Consider the following 20,545-nt stretch of genomic DNA (forward strand, 5'->3'; position numbering starts at 1 on the left):
TATCTGATTATCAAATATCTGGCAAAGAAGTACTTGGCAGGATTTAGAGCTCTTCAGTCGCCTGATGACCGCGGAGCTGATGGCATAATGAGAGGCTCCTAATGAAGTTCCCAGCCGTGCTGTCCCTGAAAAGCCTCGATACCACTCACGTTCTTTTTGCCCCGTATTTCTTCACCCGTGGAACTTGGTGGGCTCCACACGTGATTTGGAAAAGGGACAAAACACAACTCGGTTGCGCTCTTCATGCACAATTTCGGCTTATACCTCGTCTTCAAGCTCAGGGAAAGTAAGAAATAAATAAAAAACCAAAACAAAGAATCACAAGTAGCACTCGGAAGCCCTCTCTTTTTGCCTACTTGTTGCAGGCGCTAGCAGGTGTAGCAGCAACCTGCCCGGGAACCCGAGGGGCGGGCAGCGCCGAGGCGGGGCAGGGCACGGAACCACCGCCGCCCCCCGGGCATCGCGGGGGCCCCGGCCCGGCCTGCGCGCTCCCGGCTCGCCCCGCCCCGGGCCGCGCGCGCCCCCGACCAGCGGGGGGCACCTTTTCCCGGGAGCAGAAAACACACGGACACCTCCCCGGGAGCGGGCGGGCGAAGGCGGCTGCTCCCGGGGGACGAGCCCGCCCAGGCGCGGCGGCCGCGGGCGCAGCCCCAGCCCGCCCCAGCGGCGCGCACCTGCCCCGCGGCAGCGGCGCGGCCGCACCGGGGGCGGACCCGGGCGGGAGCGGAGGGGCGGGCGGGGAGGAGCGGGGGGCGGGCGCCGCTCGCCGCCGCGGGGCTGCGGCTGGGCTGGGCGCGGGCGGCCGGCCGGCGGAGCGCTCGCAGTCGCGGGGAACGCCGGGGCTGTCGGTCGGGCGGCGGGCGGGAAGGGAAGGCAAGGCAAGGCAGGCGGAGCAGGGAAGGGAGCGGAAGGCGGGCGGGAGGCGGCGGCGGCGCCGCGCTCGCCCCGCTGCCCTGGATGACGGGCGGCCGGTTCGACTTCGACGATGGCGGCACCTACTGCGGCGGCTGGGAGGACGGGAAAGCCCATGGGCACGGCATTTGCACCGGCCCCAAGGGGCAGGGCGAGTATGCCGGCTCCTGGTCCCACGGCTTCGAGGTGGCGGGCGGCTACACCTGGCCCAGCGGCAACACGTACCTGGGCTACTGGGCGCAGGGCAAGCGCCACGGGCTGGGCGTGGAGACGAAGGGCAGGTGGATGTACCGCGGCGAGTGGTCTCACGGTTTCAAGGGGCGCTACGGCGTGCGGCAGAGCCTCAGCACGCCGGCCCGCTACGAGGGCACCTGGAGCAACGGGCTGCAGGACGGATACGGCGTGGAGACCTACGGGGACGGAGGTGGGCGCCGGCGGGGGGCGCCCCGCGCGCGGCGGCGCCGGGGGGCGGGCGGGAACGGGGGCGGGGGGGCGCGCGCCTGCGTGGGCGCGCCGCGGGAAGGGCCCCTCCTTCAGCCCCGCGCCCTCGCACCGGGGTCCCTTCTCCTGCCCGTGCCCGCGGCCGTGCGCCTTTCCCGGCGCCGTTCGCTCGGCGCCCCCGAGGCCCCGCTGGCGGCCGGGGAGCGCCACAGGTGCCTGGCGCCCGCCCCGCCCCGCCCCACTCTGTGTGGAGCCGCCTGGCCCCGGCTGCGCTCCGAGCGCGCTGAGCTGTCCGGGCTCAGCGCTTTCTCCCGGCCAGCTGGTAGAAATCCGCATTACGGCCGCTGCAGACGGCTTTCCTTTCTCCCCGCCGAGGCAGCTTACGGGCCCCTTGCCCGAGGTAGCGATGGCCGGGTGGCCGCACCTGGCTCGGGGAGCGCAGGCACCGCGAGCCCCGGCAGCTCGTCCCCTGCGCACCGCGTTCGTGCGGGAACGCCAAGAACTTGTTATAATGGAGCCCTTGGGTCGCGCTGATGGGCGGACTTCGTGCGCTCGATGCGCTCGGCTTGTAAACAGGAGGCTGGAGCTAATGGAGTGGGGACGCAGCTTGTGTAAAATCGATGAAACTTGGGTCCACCCTCATATAATAACTCCTGTTTTTACCAGAATACAGGGTAGTTTCAAGCATTCTGTTCAAAGCACGAGGTGTGCAGTGCAGTCGCACAGACCTGCCTCTCACACCCTTCCCCACGACAAAGCCAATGTCCCAGGGCTGAGCCCGCGGTGGGCGTGCGGAGCGGCCGCGGCGATCCGCCCTCTGCTGAAGTCGGCAGCGGTCAAGTCAGGGTTCAGTGAGGTTAGCGAGCACTGGAGTTCACTTGAGAGGTCACTTACAGTTCTTGTCGCTCTGTCACTTCATGTTCTGCACGATAAATGAGCTTGATACTCTTTAATTCAGCCTTTGCTGGTGTAATGGCATTGGCCTCGCTGGAAGTGCCACCTGCAACTTCTGCAGAGTTGCTCCTCAGCTAGGAACAAGGGAGCAGGTTTGGTCTGTTGTAACAGGAAGAAAAACAGGTCTCAGGTTTAGGACTAGAGAGTTGCTGGGATTTTTTTACAGAAATGCTACTTGCTTCAGAGTTCAGAAACGTGTTCAGTTTACAGGCAAGTAATAGAATTTATCGAAATCAGAGGTACTATTCATGTGATCTGACTAAAGGACTAACCCATATATCAGCTCTCAACTGATGCTTTTGCTGGTTTCTTCAAGGTATTTTGTCACATCATCTCTGGTCAAACTTTCAGGAGAATGGGTATTTTTGTATTAAGCAGAAAATATTTGCAGTTGGGCTCCTGTTTTTTCTTTTCCAAAATAAGAATGTAGCAAGTTGGTAAGATTCGGTTCTTTCAGACAAGGAAATGTGCAGTGGGTTTTGTACCTTTCTGTCCCTTTTGTACCTTTCTCTCCCCTTGTTTAGAGATATTTGTAGCTGTCCAAAAATTGTTTCCTGGTGTGGAAAGTTCTGATATTCAAAGGCAGCTATGTTTGTGGATCAATAAAAATAAAATAAAATTTAAAAAAAAAGACACCACCAAAATCAAAGTATGGAAGCGATCAGAATTTCAATTTCACTTTGATCACACAATGCACTTTTCAATTTTTATTATATTTGTTTTGGCTGATTACAAGCAATGGCTTCTTTTTTTCCTCTCCTTCCCCTTCTGGAAAAGTGAATTGCTGTTCCAGTAAATCTTCTAGAAATCATTTTCTCAAAATTAATTTGTTATAATCCTTTTTTCTTTAGGCTTCTTGTGGCTTTTTTAAAAAAAATCTTAATATAGTGCTGGTTATTGGAGGTAAATTCTCTCAATATTTAGACTTGGAACATAATACGAAGGATCCAGTTCACACCCTTAGCTGAAATCTGTTGTCATTACTCCAGTCTTTTGCATGTTGCAGCTCATACAAACGGAGGGTGTGAAGTCCCATTGATTTTAATGAAAGTACTCATGAATGAAGCAGAGCAGTACGTCATAGATGTTTGCAGATGTGCTTTTGTTTCCATGCTGTGGGAACAATAGATGTATTTGCACACCAGAACAACATCTGAAATGGGTTTATAAGGAAGCCAGATTTACACATGTATCTTTAACATAATTTAAAACAGTTGCAGGAAAACTCTCTCTTTATGAATACCAGAGAATACCAGTGTAGAGAAATAACTCATTAGCCAATGCCAACTGCCAGTTTATTTTCAAACTCACTATAATGCTATCTTTATAATGCTAGCTCTTTGCTGCTAGCTTTTTGTTTGTGGTTTTTTTTTTTTTTTTTTTTTTAGTATATCCCCACACGTTGCTTTAAAGTGCACTGGTGGTATTATATCACTGAAGGAAAAGGAAAATAAGCATTGACAGTGTTCCTCAGTTTTGCACACAACACTTTCCATGACATGAGTCATATATGTCATGCTGTGTTTAGATGCTTAAAATTGTCACTCAGTCAAATCTCTGAGGAAAACACTGTGACTTAAAAACCATGATACTTCATTCATTGCATGTGATTACATTGGGCTTTCAAGTGGCCCATCTATCTATCCCCTGCAGCAATCTGGATTTTTGTGCCTCCTTTAAATTCCCTAGGTTTTTTTAATCTGTGTGAAGATGCAAAACCTACCAGAGGAGTGACTATGGCCTAATTTTGAAACTTCAGTATGTCTAAATTGGTTATTTATGGTCCTTCCAACAACAGCAAAAACCAATTGCATGTTGTCATTCCACAGAGGGAGATCAGGGGAAAAAGCACCCTAAAGCAAAGGTCACATATGTTCATTGATTTCTGAGAGGTCTCCTTTCTCAGTCTACGCTTATTTAACATTTGAGTGAAGAAAGCATGCAAAAGTCTTTATGTAACAGCAACTTTTTTAAGGCACAGAATGTTCATTGATTTCTGATAGGTCTTCTTTCTAGGTCTACGCTTATTTAACATTTGAGTGAAAAAAGCGTGCAAAAGTCTTTATGTAACAACAACTTTTTTAAACTATAGAATATCTAAGTAAAGGATAAGAGCAAGTGGAGTAGTTAAGTTGGTCCTTGGCCTCTCCATTTTTTTCACAGTGTAGTTTTAAATTTTAGCTGTAAGTGGGCAATATCATTTACAGCTGTAAGATGCACCAAGGGTGTTTTAGAAGGGATGGCACACTGTAACTAAGGAAACAGATTATGAAATTATATCTTAGAACAACTTGCCAACAAAAAGAAAAGGAAAAAAATTCCACGTTCTAATAGCTCTGAGGCTCAAAATATAAACACCTTTTCAAGAGAACCATTTGAACACCAGATGGATGGTCAGCAGTTGTGGCTGAATGTTTCTTCCATTACAAAGGATAGCAAGCCTAGCTTTTGAAAAATTAGTGCTAAACAATGTTACTATTTTATGGTAAATATAATTTTAAATTATGTTGGTAATTACAGTGTTAATTAAAATTATGATAATTGACCTTTAGAGGAACTGCTTTGAACAACTATCCTATAAGATGAGACAGAATATGGTGTGTTTATTGATGTATCATTCATATTTATCTCTATCTAGAAAGACAGGTAAATACTGCATATGTTTTCATTTTCGTATATGGGAAAAGCTTCTTCATCATGTCTTATACACTATTGTATTTAATTATATTGCAATATACCTTGTCTTGCTTGTTTAAAGATTTCTAAAATTTATAGAATAAGGTGATGCAGTTAAAGTCTGATATAGTCAGTCAAATTACTGTACAAGGTTCTTGTATCTACATTCTGGACACTACTTTCCATATGTCATTAAAATACTTTTCCTTTAAAATGTGAGTTGAAAAACCAAGGAAAACTGGTTGGCTTTTTAGTATTAGTATCAGAAGCCTTTCCGTTGACAGATCTGTAACAATAGAATGATAAGAGTTACCTGCTACACTGCATAAAACTCAGCCTAAATATCTCATGCATTTTTAAGACGAAATGAGTATGAATCTTCCATTTTCTTTTTTACTATTTTCTCTTTAGAAGAAGCTGGCATTGGTTTTATTTCCCCAATTAAAAGGAAAATTGGACTAGTGGATAGCAGCATATTAATTGTTCTTGTTTTAAAGCCTTTATGGGCAGCAGCAAACACTTCCCTTCTTTCTAGAGTAGTGAAAAATACAAGTATTTAATTAATCAATTAATTAATTAATTTTTGAGCTTTCCATTAAACATATGTTTATTAATTGAAATATTAGTAAGAAAAAGAGGCTGACCTTTTATACTTCTTTAAAATTCTGTACTGAAATAGTTAATTGTGCTTAAAGTCTGATGTTGTAAGCAGCATGGAGAGCAATAATTATGAGATGCTCCTCTAATGTAATATTGCAGTATAATCAAAATTAAACTTAGATTTATTATTTCAAAATTAACTAGTGCAGAACAATAAAGGGGTTATAATATGTAGCAATAAGTGTATGTAGCCAGATTCTTAGTTCCAGCATATCATTACAGATCCCAGAAATAATTAGAGACAAAATGAAGTAATTTGTGCTCAAAAAATATTAATGTATTTCCAGGAATTTTCTGTTTATAAAAAAAAAAAAAAAAAAAAAAAAAAAAAAAAAAAAAATTAGACTGTGGCTGTATATTTGCAGTATTTACAGAACATGTCATACCAGTGCTTTGTGCTCATGTTTCTATTTGTTCTTCCCCATATGCTGAGTTTTTTAAAATAATCATGTTCCTAGATTCAGCACCCTTACAACCAGTGCAGTAGTAGGTATCCAGGATACAGAGAATGAGAAAGAAACTAAGAAAGTTATTTGTTTGTGTCAGCAGCCATCTGTTAAAAACCTTCCACTTGGTAGAATTTTCAACCAACATGAAATAGTTACGTTTTGGAACCTATCTAGTATTATATAATAGCAAAAACAGACTTAGCAAATTTAATTGTGTGTTAACACTGAAATACAACTTAGCAGAAGAGGTAAAGAGTAAGGCAGTACATGATGGATATGGACACGTACACAACCAAAGCAGTATGTATATATGGAAGAGATGGAACCTCAAAGCAAATGAATCTTGGATCTACATCTTTAACTGCAGGTACTTCACAAATATTTTCACAAAAATGTTATCAATCACTGAATTTGACATTTGATATTTAGTTCTCTGAATAGTTAATAGGTGCTCCAATTGAAGTAGATCAAAATCTTAAAAAAAAAAAGATTGCTTACTCATCCCTCTGTAAAAATATTCAAAGAAGCTTTAAAAAAAAAAAACAGCACAAGGTGGGTGAGCAACTTCATTTTAAGGAGCTTAAAGTAGTTTAGTGGGAATTAGATTGAAATTGCATCACAAAGTAAGTTATCTTCTACTTGCTAGTTACCGTATCCGTGCAAGCTTCCTTTGGAGCCTATGGTAGAAATGGCCTTCAGAGAGCATACACTGGCAAGTGTCAAAATGAAAATGCCTTTCAAGAATGCAAGAAGAAAAATTGCTGTAGTAATCTGATAAAGGTGGGGCTTGGCTCCAGTGCAACTTTGCATGGCCATCTATGACTTTCCATATTGTATACCATATTTCCTCCTTACATTGCTGTTTAAAACTTTTTACAAGAGTAGTTATGGTTAAATGTTTACTAGAATGTTGTGCAGTGTTTTATTACTGCCTTGCCTTTCTTACATACTGCAGAACAAATGAAAGGCAAAAAAAGGGCTAAAGAATTCATACTTTTGGTCCCTCTGTCAGAACATAAGGCAGAATGCAGTGCATGTTTATGTACTGGGGATACCAGAAAGTGTTGGTATGAAGAGCTCATAAAGAAAAAGGGGTCCTAAGGTTTTGTTCATTCATTCAAATCCACACAAAAATTTTAAAATATTTAATTTTTCAAATGGAGGTTTATGACAGTGGATCCAAAAGCCCATCTGAAAACAATCTGTCAAATAGCTCCTGACAAGGCGAGGTCTGTAGTCACCTTAAATCCACAATAACAGAATGGTTTCTTTTCCTACTTGCTCTTTCTGTGGGCAGCTGGGCACAAGAGCTGCAAGTGTCCTGCTTTCTCCCTTCTCTCCAGCCCTCTCTCCCTCCTCAGCTGACTACATATAATGTGTCTGTTTCTGCTGGCCACCTCCTATCAGTCCACTTTTAAAAAATGTTGAGAGTCCTGCTTTAGAAATTTTTCCCAATTCTCTTTTCTCCTGGACAGATCCATTTAAAAAAACGCTTATGATTATAGTTACTGTGCTACTTGCTGAAATAAATCAGCTGTGAAAGTGAAGGATTTGCTTTAAAATAATTTACAAGAAAAACAAGTAACAAAAGTAGGTTGTCTGTGTCCTGTGCATCTCTTCTTACCAAAATCAGAGCTGGCAATGTAGAGTTTCTTGTAGCATACTGGATGGAGAGGGCTAGGCAAACAGCTTCCTAAATTTAATTTCTTATTACTTTAAAAGGTACCTACCAGGGGCAGTGGACAGGAGGGATGAGACATGGATATGGTGTACGTCAGAGTGTACCCTATGGCATGGCCACTGTGATCCGTTCACCTCTCCGAACATCTCTGGCGTCACTTCGAAGTGAGCAGAGCAATGGCACTGTTCTGCATGACGTCACTTCTGACAGTCCGGCTGGAACAAGAGGAGGATTTGTGCTCAATTTTCACAGTGATCCAGAAGCCATGGGCATTAAGAAAAAAGGAGGCTTATTCAGAAGAGGATCCCTTCTTGGTAGTATAAAACTTAGAAAATCGGAGTCTAGGTCATCGATATCTAGCAAACGGAGCTCTGTAAGGAGCGATGCTGCTATGAGCAGGATTAGTTCTAGTGATGCCAACTCTACGATTAGTTTTGGAGATGGTGACTGTGATTATAGCCCTCTGGAAGACCATGTTGATGCTACCACTACAGAAGCCTATATGGGTGAATGGAAGAACGACAAGCGCAGCGGTTTTGGTATCAGTGAGCGTTCAAATGGTATGAAATATGAAGGAGAGTGGCTGAATAACAGGAGGCATGGATATGGATGTACCATGTTTCCAGATGGCACCAAAGAAGAGGGAAAGTACAAAAATAACATTTTGGTCCGTGGAATAAGAAAGCAACTTATACCAATACGAAACACAAAAACTAGAGAAAAGGTGGATAGAGCAATAGAGGGTGCACAGCGAGCAGCTGCCATGGCAAGAACCAAAGTGGAAATTGCAACCTCAAGGTAAGTTATCAAATGGAAGGTTGTAAACCTTTGTGTTAGTGAGCACTTGCTGACCTTTCAGTTTCACGTGTGTAGCTCTGTTGACTTTAGTGGCATTACGCATGTGAAACTTAGAACTTCAACTCATTTGAGTAAAGAGTTTGTGTTTGTTCCATAATATATTGTAAAAGCAAATTTCCATTCTTGATATGTGTCTGCTTTCTCTCAAGAGCTGCTGCATTATGCCTTTAAATCTGTTTGGAAAATAAAGCTGGTGAGGAAAGTAGTGAATGATTTGGGGAATATGAGGTAAGGTTTGAATATTTTCCCATAACCATGCTCCAGTTATGCTTATTTTATTGCCAGTTTTTTTGGTAGTATCTGAAACTCACTGAAGTTGCCCATTTGACAATATGCATCTTAAGATGCATCTCTTTTTCTGAGAAATTGTGGTAGGAAAAGCATAAGAATAATGGTCAAGGATGTTGTGCTTAGAGGCTGTTGATTTGGTTGCCCGGGTAGTATCTGCTGAAAGAGTTCTTTATGAGGACTTTTCGATTTTGAAGCATGCTTCTCCTCAACTCATCTGATCATACAACCACCACATCAAATAGTGGAGGTCAGCTTCTCCCTGTGCCTCTGACAAATGTTTGAGATGGGAGAATTGTATGGGTATTGGTAGTGGAGGTAGTGGAGGAAAGTGTCATTTTCACTTTGAACTGCTAACCAACAACCAAGCAAAGTTGCTTGAAATGGAATTATTGCAAATTAAATCAGTACAGACAATTTTAATTGGTTTTGTTGTTAAGTTTGAGAGCTCTTTAAAAAGCTGTTTTATTTTTATTGCCTTCCAATAAGTTTTCTGTGGCAGTTTCTCTATTGATGGCTTTAGTTTGTTTCCTCAGGCAGGCTTTTCTTGAAATATGCTTTGAATAAAAAAAAAAAAAGTCTAGAATGTGCATGAAAGAAAATCTTCATGCTATTTTAGAAAGAGGATGTCACATTACTCTTCGAGCTGAACAACTGCTTCCTAATTTAGTGTGGTCACTAGTGTGTCCCCAGTGACTACCCTTTTCCTGACAGTCATAAGAAATACAGAAAATACAAAAAACTGCTTAAGTGGGAGAGCTTGAATATATAAAATGCTCACAGCAAGAAGTAGTCGAGACACTAAGATGAAGAATGTAGCATACTGTTGAAGGACCTTTCTGAGAACTGGTCATGTAAGTAACTAAAGGGTAGTATATACTTGGTTACTTCTATAAATATAGGTAAGGCATTATATGACAGCATACCATATTAGTAAAGCAGATCAGTAATACCTAACTTTAAGAAAGTACTGGATCCCATTCATGTTCTGTCAGTACATAATAAGCCCTAGTTTTAAAAAAAACCTAGGTGGGATGTATGGAAAGGGGGAGTCACCCCTTTGAGTCTGTGTAAAGCTATTAAAAAGCTGTTGTCTGAGACCATTACATTCCAAGGCACGGTGGATGCACTTCCTCTTCAAGAAGTGTCTCTGAAGTGTTTTGTTTGCTTTTCCTTCCCTTTGATTTTTAGGTGGAGGACAGAGTTCAAATTGCTTCTTTTGGAACAATTCATCAAAACAATGTTGATTTCTTGAAAATATGTTTTTGAAAGTTGTAGGGCAGCAGAAATTGTAGTGCAGCTGTGACCAGGGGCAATCTCTCCCTTTGGTTTCTCAGCTGAAAATCTCTCTGAAATGTTCCCATGACTACCAGGATAGACAGCAAGATCACAGATTCAGGTGTTCTCTCTTTTTAGTAGCCACTGCACCAACTGTGCTGACACTGATTCAAAGGCCAAGAGACCTGACACCAAGCTGGGCAACATCAGGCATGAAGGTAATATTAACTTCTGAGGGTGTGTTGAACTCCCCTAATAAGAATGGCAAGACCTTTCCTATCTCGCAAATTTTCAGAGTTGTTTTGAGTGTCTAGCAGTAGGAGCAAGGCCACGGGCACTGGTGAACTAAAGAACTGTCTTTCCCAAACTGTCTTTACCAAGTTTTTACCAAACTGATATACTAATAATACAGAAATTCTTTGGACCGTAGCATTCTTGCAATGTCTTCCTAGAAGAATATGAGGAGGGTGGTCTTGTCTGTTTCCCGACAATTACTACTGCACAAAAAAGTACAGGAGAAGTGCCTTCTGTAATTTCTCTAATGTGTAATAAATACGAAGGTGGTTCTGCCCATATGGCATAACCTCACTGCACAGTGGCCTTCTGTGTTTCAGACTGGACAGATGTCACCAGCACTGTGTGCTTGCTGTAGATTTCCATTCCCTTAGTTGAAGAACTCACTAGATACACCTTTGCTCACCCCAAAAACCATCGAACCAAAGACCTAGAAATCCTTGGTCTCATCCAGATACCTTCCTTTTCATTGCTGCTTGGAGTTGTATGCTATTCTTCCTGCATTGTTTAGTCCCAAAATATTTGCTCAGCCAAATGGAAACAGACCATAGTCCTCTTCATAACTCCCTGCTGGTCATGCCAGGCTAGGCTGGTACTTTGACCTGTGACAGATGTCCACACAGTCTTCAATGAGACCAACCACTGTTTTGCTTTATATTCCCAATGTCTTTTTATGTCTAAAAGTCATCTTTAGTAATCTGTGTAATCTTCGTTTGTCTAAAGTGACAGTTTTGTGCACAAACAAAAATATAAAAGTTGGGATAAGTAGTGCTTCTCTGAACCTGAATTTACATTGGCTCTCCTGACTTAACTTTTGGGTTTTTGAGGTATTTGTACTGAGGTGTTTTGAAAATTACAGCAGCATTTTTCAAAAGATAGCAGATTGCAACATTGTGTGATGTATAAAAAACTTCTGTATCAGGGAAATAATTACTGGCTTCTGCTACACAGATGTGTATTCAAAACAGATTAGAAATTAGCAATGATTTTTTTTTAACTACAGTGCAGCTTAATAGATTTGATTGTGTATTAGTTTTACCAGCTGTATTGAAGGAAAAATGTTTTGGCATAAATATAAAAATCACAGAATTTGAGAAACTTCAAAAGTATGCTCATTACTTTCCCTTTTCAAAACTTTCAAGGTGCCTTTTTAAAAATATCATTATTTTGGAGAGTAATTAATTCAAATTCATCTTTAATGCATTGTACTAAAAGCAGTCAGGTTTATATGCCTTGTTTGGGGTCTTCCTCTCTAAGAGGAGAAGCTGCTTTCCAGAAATGTTTGATTATTCTCTATACATGTGAAGTGCTCTAAATGCTGGAAAATATACTTTTGGAAGATATTAAAAAGCTCCATGTGTTGACTCAACAAGAGTCAAGTGGAAACTCATTTTGAGGATATCATGTAATTCTCACTGTAGGGATTTTGAACTTCCTTTTCATCACTGTCATGTGTCTCATTCAAAGGAGATACCCCTCTGCAGTTCAATATAAACTGGAATTACATTAGGGCACTTCTTTCATAGTATGAAAATTACTTAAGTTCTCATTATACTATATTATATTAAGTTTGCCTTCATCAATACTTATTGTCAGTATAAAACTGTATTGTTTCTGGAATTAATTTTCAGAGTTTGAACATAAACTTACCTTACAATACTCAGTGTCACAGGGTGTTTTTAAAATACATCAGTCCTGTAAGTAAACATGAAGCGGTGGAAGCAAAAGGAATGATGTTTGTTTACTAACAACCCTTCATGTTCCATATTCTTTCAGAAAAGTGAATTTTATGCATTCAGAATTGGGCATTCAGAACCAGGCCTTTTTCTTTTCTTTCAAATATTTTCTGGCTCATTCTCCCCTTAAAAGTCTTTTCCTTTAAGTGTCGACTCTGAGGAAAAACAAACTTCCCACGGACAAAAAGGGACATGATAAAAATACAGTCAGGGTAAGAAATATGAACCAGAAGATAGTGTATGAAGGAAAAGGGAGAAAGAAATCAAAAGAGAAAAATATTTCCTTATTGATACTTTCCTTACATTTCATTGATCTTTCAGGTCATAAAAGAAATAGATTCAAGAATTTAAACTTCTTGTTTGTTCTCCTTTTTCACAGACGCTAAATACTTATAATTACTTCAAAGTTTTTAGTGAGTTTTAAGTGAAATGCATGTATTGTCATAATATGCCATGAGAATTTGTGACCACCTTAAAAGCAGTATTGTAATGGGCTCTCATTGCAGGAGCACCTGAGATTTGGTGAAGCATAATGCTTCCTTTGTGTTAGGCACTGCACAAACAAATTATGCTGTCTGGAGACCTTGCAGTCTGGGAAAATGGCAGTGCCCAGCAGATGAAAAGAAGCTGGCAAAAGGCTGGATTGGGAGAACAAGATAACAGTAAAATCAATATCTTGCTACTAATAATATGGAGCAGTTCCTCCTTGTTAATTAGCTGTCTGTGCTCAGGCAGCAGTGACTAGCAAGCCTCTAGTCACTCTAGTGCTCCTTTTAAGTGGAACACTGAAGGGGGATTAACTGGCATCTTCTGCAGTGATTTCTTTTTCAGAGCAGCTTTTTTAGACAGCTCAGTTTTATTTTTAACATGTTTGTGTCCAAGTCCACAGATGCTAGTGCTAAATTTCAGTTTTTATTTTTTTAATAGAAACTACTGAAACTCGGGTTGTGATCCTGTCTCACAAGCAGGCTGCTTTGTTCTGTGTGGCTCCCAAGGAGCCTTGAGTTGTTAAAAGTGGGTGCAGGAGGAAGGTGCAGCAGGATTGACTTGGTAGTAGAGACCCAGAATAACAATTTTGTTTGGGAGTGAACCCACCTATACAACATGGACTTTCTTGGGTCCCCGCTCTCCCTTGCACACATCATGGCCTGGAACCAGCAGCTGACTTGGGTAATGTCCAGTGCTGAGGATGAGTCAGAGAACTCCAGGTTACCCTGAGTCCTGGCCTGGCTGCTCTAGCCTGGGCTTGGCCACTTGGCATTGGCTTCAAGTTACTGGGCAGCACCTCTGGCTCAGCTGTCCACCCCAGAGCACCCATGTCCACAGTACAGCAGTTACTTAAGAACCCACTGCTTATATTTTTCATAACTTTCAGAGTAAGCTTCAGTATGGTGTGCTGCATGGTGGAGGTCATGTGGAGCGTGTGGAAGTCTCAGGAAACAGTTCTAGGTGGTTTATTAGGCAGGCCCTTTGTTGTATTCATTGCCTTGTGTGACCAGTGTTCTCAGCTTGACCTGAACAAACTGTGATTTCTACGGAGAGCTGAAATTACACATGTGTGATAGTACACTTTGTGGCCACACTAGAAGGCAGCTGCCCATCATTCCCAACAGCATTGAATTATTTGTGGCACACACAGCTTTCCATGACGGATTTAGCTGACTCTACCACTCTCACTTTACTCAAGAAACTAAACTGGACACTTGCAAGCCTGGTGCCTCACACGCCTTGGAGATGCTTTACTTATTATAGCTGAAATATGAACATTGTGTTTAGGAATAGGATCCTGCAAATACCAAAGGTATTTCTATAAGACTTCTTGCTTCAGTACAAAAAGCTGCCTGAGGTTCAAAATGAAATCACTTTTAATCAATTTGCTACATAGTTTGAAGATAACAAATGAAATGCTGTGGTAAAACTTAAAATAGGTCTTGAGCTACTATAGATAGTAATTTTAAAGTTAATTCTGTATTCTTTATAAAAAACCAAATGTTCTTTGATTCCTGTGGGAGTAACACCACTAACTTCATTGGGGCACATATTCCCTCAGATTTCACAAACAACTTATTGGTAAAAGAATATAATAGGAGAGTGGACTGTTCCTCAGTTACTTGCTGGAGAATTCACAATACACCTGTGTGAAACATACAAATTGTATAAACATCACTACACAGATTTTTTTTTTTTACTTTCTTAGTATTGAATGCACCAAGACTGCATGGTGAAAATATGTAAAATTAGTCCTGTACCCTCTCTCAGCTTGAAATTTTAAAAAGCCTCTAGTATTTAGTTTTTTATCAAATTACCTATATCCAAATATACCTGCCTACAGCCATAAGCCTAATAGGGATTTAAGTTTTTTAAAAGCAGTTCTGGTGTGTATCCAGTCTTACCTTGTGTTTGTATTAGACACAGAATTGTTACTTGAGAGTTGCTTTTCTAAATTGTTTAAAATCAGGAGATTGCTAGTACAAGATTGGAAATATTCAGTGCTTTCAGAACATAAATGAAACAATGCTGCACCACAGTTTTTAAATAACCTTCTAGGAAAGCCTTTTTTTCTGTACAAACATTCTTGAAATATTTCTTTATTCAGATGGTGAGGGGTTTTTCCCCCAGTTTCCAGAACACTTAATTCAGAAGCAGAGGATTTTTGCAGTAGTAGCCCAGCAGATGTACATGATAACATTAAGGCTTTTTTTTTTAATGATACTGGAATACACAAAGAGACTAATATTTTTTTGTATCCACAGAGGATGAGTTGTTAGGCAGATTCTCCCCTTAGTTTTTATACAGCATGTCAGTTTTGATCTGTATTACAGCAATTGTTCAAAAGCTAAGCCGCAAATAGCATCTGTCTCTACTGACTTGATGGAGAGTTTCTGTGATGGGAATAAATACCCATTTAAAAACCAAAATCTGGATCGTTTATACTGGTTAGTCATGTATGAACTGTGGAGTTAAGTCATTAGGTTTATGTTATTGATTGCTATAAAAATACTTTCAAAACCAAAAAGATATTTTGTATTTCTGCTATATCCAGTACAACTGCATACGTACATCTAGTGGTACTAGTTGGAGCTTGAGTAATTTACTTGATGTTTGCTCAAAGACTAAATCAACTCATATAGAACATTCCCAGCTTATTTCTTCCAAGAAATAAGAAAACTTGCTATCATCTAACTGTAACATTGTGAAACAGTATTCTGTAGAGTAGCATGTTTCTCACTGAACAGCTACAGCAGAAAAATACTCATTAAAATGATTAATTCATGCCCCCTACATTGATCTAATTCTATATTTCCCAAATAACAATTGATTCATTTTCTCAATTCTCGGTGTAGTTCAATGAGTAGTACTGTTTGTTGGAATACTAATTGATCAGTGATATATGTTATGACTTCTCTTCACGCTTCTGGTGATTACTACATTTTTCTGCTTTATGTAACAGACTTCAGCACATACTTGTGTACACTGACCTGCATTCTTTTGCCTCTCTCACAGTGATCTTCTTCTTTCAGTGCTCCTCTGTTTGCACTTTGTTTTTCTGCTTTTTTGTTCTTCTGCAGTTCTTTGCTTTCATTGTCTGTGGAGGTAGAGGCACAATCTCTTTGTGGCTAGGGTCCAGGAATAAATTTCTCCACTAAAGTTTGCCTCCCTCAAACCCATGTAAGCATTTAACATCTGAAACAACCTATTGATTATTCCTGTTGTCCTCTCAAGATTTAGTATTCCCAGATCTGCTGAATAGAGGTAGTCTCCCAAGAGCTCGTTCCCAAGGTCACCTTAAAGCTACTTGTAAATAAAGTTAGAGTTGTTCTGCTTGACACATTACTCTTAGATTTAAATTGAGCTTCATTCACCATTAGGAGTGATCAGTGCGTTTTGTGCAGCCCTTCATTGCAGTTGTACCGCAGACTTCTCTGATGCTGCCATTCACAAATTCACTTGGCTGTTCAAGCTTTTCCTTGGCATTTAAGAATAATGTGGGTTCTCAGGCCTGAGCCCACGGTATCCAGTGTTAAACCACAGCTGACAGAACCAGTCATTTAGTCTATTATGTTCTGTTTCTGAATTAATTTTTTATTCACTTAAGCACTTCTTTCTCTTTTCTTTAAATCTTCATTTCTAGACTTTTTTGGCGAGGAATGCTATACTTCAGTTCTACTACATTAAAAGTAGGGATTGATGAGAAATTATGGTATTACTGTTTTGCATTTAAAAGCCAGAAATTTCTTTTTAGTATCTGACTGAAATGAAATCAGTTAAAATCAGTCTTTTGTTCTAGGGGGTTAAGAAGACAGGTGTGTACATCTCTTTTCTCTTACCACTCTGAATAAGGTGGGTAAGGCTTGTTTAGTTACCATACTGCTGTCATGTAGCATCTCCAATTCTTGTTTGCCTCAGGTGTTACTGGCATATATAAGAAGAGGCAGAGGTGATTTTGCTGCTGCTTTAGCTTTCCTTTCTGGCTTTGGAGTGAATAATTTCAAATATATTTCTTCTCTGAATTTTTGGACTACTTCATAAATAAAGATATTGGATCATGACACTCTTAGTTTTGCAAAAAACTTAAAATCCAAATGTGGAAACAAGCAAGACTCAAAAGATTGTCACTGTTGAGGTGGGTTGTGGGCAGATACTAGCATGCATTGCAGCCCTAGTGTGTTCTTATCTGGAGCCAGGATTTCATACCTGTTGCTGGTTGAAAACTTGATTTCCAAAGGGAAAAGAAAGAAGATCAAAAAATCTGGATGATCACTAAACTGAAGTGACTTCCTGGGATCTGGCTCTGTGTGTGTGCACACATGTGTGCATGTGTTCTGCCCAAGTTCACGTTTTAAGCTCCTTCGCTTGCAGGAATTCGTGATGTCAGTTGTATAAGCATCTTAGGAGTATCCTAAAAACAAAGAATATAATGCCAAGCACTAAGATACAAAACATATTTCACGAAAAATAAGGGAACCGTCCCTAAAGGTGCTTAAAAGACATGTAGATGTGGTACATAGGGACTTGGTTTAGTGGTGGACTTGGCAGGTGGGTTAACTTTGGACTTCATGGTCTTAAAGGTGTTTTTCCACCTAAACAGTTCTGTGGTTCTGTAAACAAAAGTTAAGGCTGTAACCAGACAGGTGCCAGTTCTCAGAATGCTTTGTGAAGATGCAGTGGTGAACCACATTAAGCATATGGGTGTCTCTTTCCCATATGTCTGTGTTGGGAGTCCCGTCTCTACCTTAATGTGTCTTGATGAAGGGCTTATTTCAGTTAGAAAATAGGAAAATCTAATGATTTTAAATTATTTAAAATTAGAAAAACCTAATAATTTTTCATGTTTTAAATGTTTCTAAATTTGTTACCATTCACAACATCATTTCCTGCTTCAGAGAAGAGTTCAGTTTTGGAAATCGCAGATTAGCAATAAAGGTGGGAATGGCATCATTTCCATAAAAATCAACAGAACAGCTAAGTTGGTGACTTATTGTGATACTCAGAAATGTTTCATTTGTACAGATCTGTTGAAGTATTAGTCAGTAGTTTCTGATGAAGAGGCTTTCTCTTTCTTCCAGGGGTGACTAGATTCCTTGTGCAAAACTTAATTCATCTTGGGAGGTCTAATGTTGCCCAGCATTCACATTTGGTTAAAGGGTATGGGTATAAATATTGTTTTATATTCTCAGTGGATAATGAAATATGAGAAGAAAATCATAATGATGTGTTACAATCCCGAGCACTGTTTGATAGTATATGCTGTCTCAGTAAGGAGTGTTGTTTTATTTCCTAATTCAGAGTTTATACCTGTTCCAGAAATTGATTTTAAGACAGAAATAGGACAGATAAAAATTAGTGTGTATTTTGTATGCTTAAAATTTAGACCATCTGCAAGAGATGTAGTTGTATTACTTGCTCATAATTGAGCTTTATACAACTACTTGTTATCAGGAAAAGGCACTAAACATTTTCACCTCGAAGTCTGTGTCTGTGACATGCACAGATGTCATGCATTTCTGATGGAAAAATTGTTGATGGAGCTCTGAGAGTGAACCTTTTTTAGCAGAAAGATTAAAGTACATAGCATTTAGCTTTTAGCTCTGCTGGGTTGGTGAGCAAAAAATGAAGAAAGCAATTAGTCAAAATTAGAATTCTGAATAAATTTACCAAGGAGTTTGGGCTAAATCTGATTTAATATTTTCTTCAAATTTAAGTTGATCAGGATATGCTTTAAATGGCTTTTAACTGTTCACTGGTTAGTTCCATCTTTGTAATGTAACAGATACTTGATTTGAATTCACTTGCTCCATACACTTGTGATTAGATCATTATAAATGTGATCATGAAGTCTGTATACAGTTGTGAGTTACCTGCTGAGAGATGACATGCTGCATAACATGATGAACTTTGGCTGCAGACCTCCATGGTCAGTGAGCAGCATGAAGGAGCTGGTGTCTCTTTGAGGAAGGTATACATACAGATAGACCATCAGAGGTCTCACATACTTATTTGAACACCTAGATTTTTGCTGTTTCCAGCAAGGATGAAGCCAGACTGGAATCTTGTCACTACACAATACTGTTAAATTTTGGACCATTATTAAAAGTCCTCAGAAATGTTGAATTGTGCCCTGGTATTTGATAGGGGTTGCACAAGGCTCAGGTCTGTGAAATGCAATAGTTCATTTCCTCGAAATGAAAGTTCTCCCATTTATTTGCTATTTCACAACGTATTTAATCAGCTCTTTGTAATAATGATGGCATTTTTGGCTGATGGTTCAAAGAACATACTGCCTGGGTCTTCATAGGTCAGTCTGAGAAAACTCAGCTTAAACTATCTTCAAAAGCCCTGCCTGCTTGTTCAGGGTCCCTGAAAATCTAAGAAACGCTGTTCTGCTTTTAGTGTATCTAATGTGATACTTAAAAAGATACTTTTCATTGAAAAATATGACTAATTTCCCTGGAATTTGCTGGTACATGAAAATGTGGTTTTGGGCAGATGTATAACCTAGCACTGCTTAATCCATTCAAGAAAATACTTCTGGTTTTGCAGAAGAAATTCACTTTGCAGAATTAGGGTGACAGTTTCCTCTTGGATTTTCTGCTTTTATATGCTCACTCTTAAACTTAAACCATTTCCTATCTCTCTGACTCTGAAACCATTTATTGTCTTTTCATTAGTGAAACTAATTCACACCTTTGCATCTTTTTTTCTGTTCTTTGACACTGAGTTGTCTCATTTTGCAAGTAGAAGTTTCAAGGGAGGCATAAATTCAGCCTGCTGAGGTGCAAGTCAGCTGAGGAAATATTTTGTGCACAACTTTGATGCATCCATCTATTAATAAATGAAACTTTAAAGTATATTGAGAACTTTTAAGTCCACTGTAGTTTGTTTCAGATTTCACTAAGGAGTGGTTTAACTCATCTTTTTCCAAGAATATTTGCTGTTTATAAAAATACTACTGTTATCCTTTGGTGGTCGTATTCCCATACTTTCAGATGAAATACGCTTTGTTCCTCTCAAGATTAATATGAAAGAGAATATAAGGGGAAATTGTTTCTTTACTGTTGTTTTTGAAAAAAATACTCTTTCAGAAAAAGTAGAACTTGCTTCAGGTTTCCCAGATAGCATAAACTATCACTGTGCAACTCAGAAATTGCCTACACACTTAATTCTCTATTTATTTGATTCTCTTGAGGTGTCACCAGCATGTTCTGCAATATGAGATTCCTATTTGAAGTGTTTCTGTGGAAGTTTTCCTTCTTTGTTTTGGTTATTCTCTTCAATTACTTATGTGTAAGTGTCACCCATTCCCAATCCCCGATAAACCTTCCTTAGGAATGGATGCTGCTAAAAATAATTTGAGATATTTTTTTATTTTCTAGAAGATATAAATTCCTTGTCAATATCCTCATGTTTTGACCCTGTTATTGCTATCAGTGTAATGCATTTTCTTCTCTTGGAAAGAAATGCATTAGATGGATTAGCAAAGCACTAAAAATATCTTTGCTTAACCACCAAATTATATAACCATCTGATTTCTGTTGTCTGCTGGTTTCATACTGTGGTACAGTTTTGAAATCTACATTTTATAATCTACATCAAGTAAAAAAAGTTTTTGATTAACATCAGATCTTTCATAGTATCAAATATAACTTTTTTTTAAGACATCATTCTTTATTCAAAAAGTAGGGTTTACTAAAAGCTTTTGATAACTCTGCTCACTTCAATATTTGATAATGATGCTACTTTTATACCATATATTTCTTCTATTTTTTGATCACTCTGGGGTGGTATGTCTGATATTTACTTTGGGTCTGTTGCTTGTT

At 40.0% G+C, this 20,545-nt stretch overlaps 1 protein-coding gene across 5 annotated transcripts in view; it reads left to right on the forward strand.

The window, feature by feature from the left end:
- The first annotated feature begins 810 nt into the window (after positions 1 to 810).
- The window catches only part of JPH1 (junctophilin 1), an 82,486-nt gene continuing 62,751 nt past the window's right edge, over positions 811 to 20,545 (forward strand). For all 5 annotated transcript variants that reach the window (XM_068186499.1, XM_068186491.1, XM_068186507.1 and 2 more), the window contains exons 1-2: positions 811 to 1,336; positions 7,815 to 8,571. In XM_068186499.1, coding sequence (XP_068042600.1) covers positions 958 to 1,336; positions 7,815 to 8,571 — 1,136 coding nt within the window. In that variant the 5' untranslated portion in view covers positions 811 to 957. The remainder of the gene's footprint in view (positions 1,337 to 7,814; positions 8,572 to 20,545) is intronic.

This window comes from Anomalospiza imberbis, chromosome 1 (genome assembly GCF_031753505.1).
Source record: "Anomalospiza imberbis isolate Cuckoo-Finch-1a 21T00152 chromosome 1, ASM3175350v1, whole genome shotgun sequence".
NCBI lineage: Eukaryota > Metazoa > Chordata > Aves > Passeriformes > Viduidae > Anomalospiza > Anomalospiza imberbis.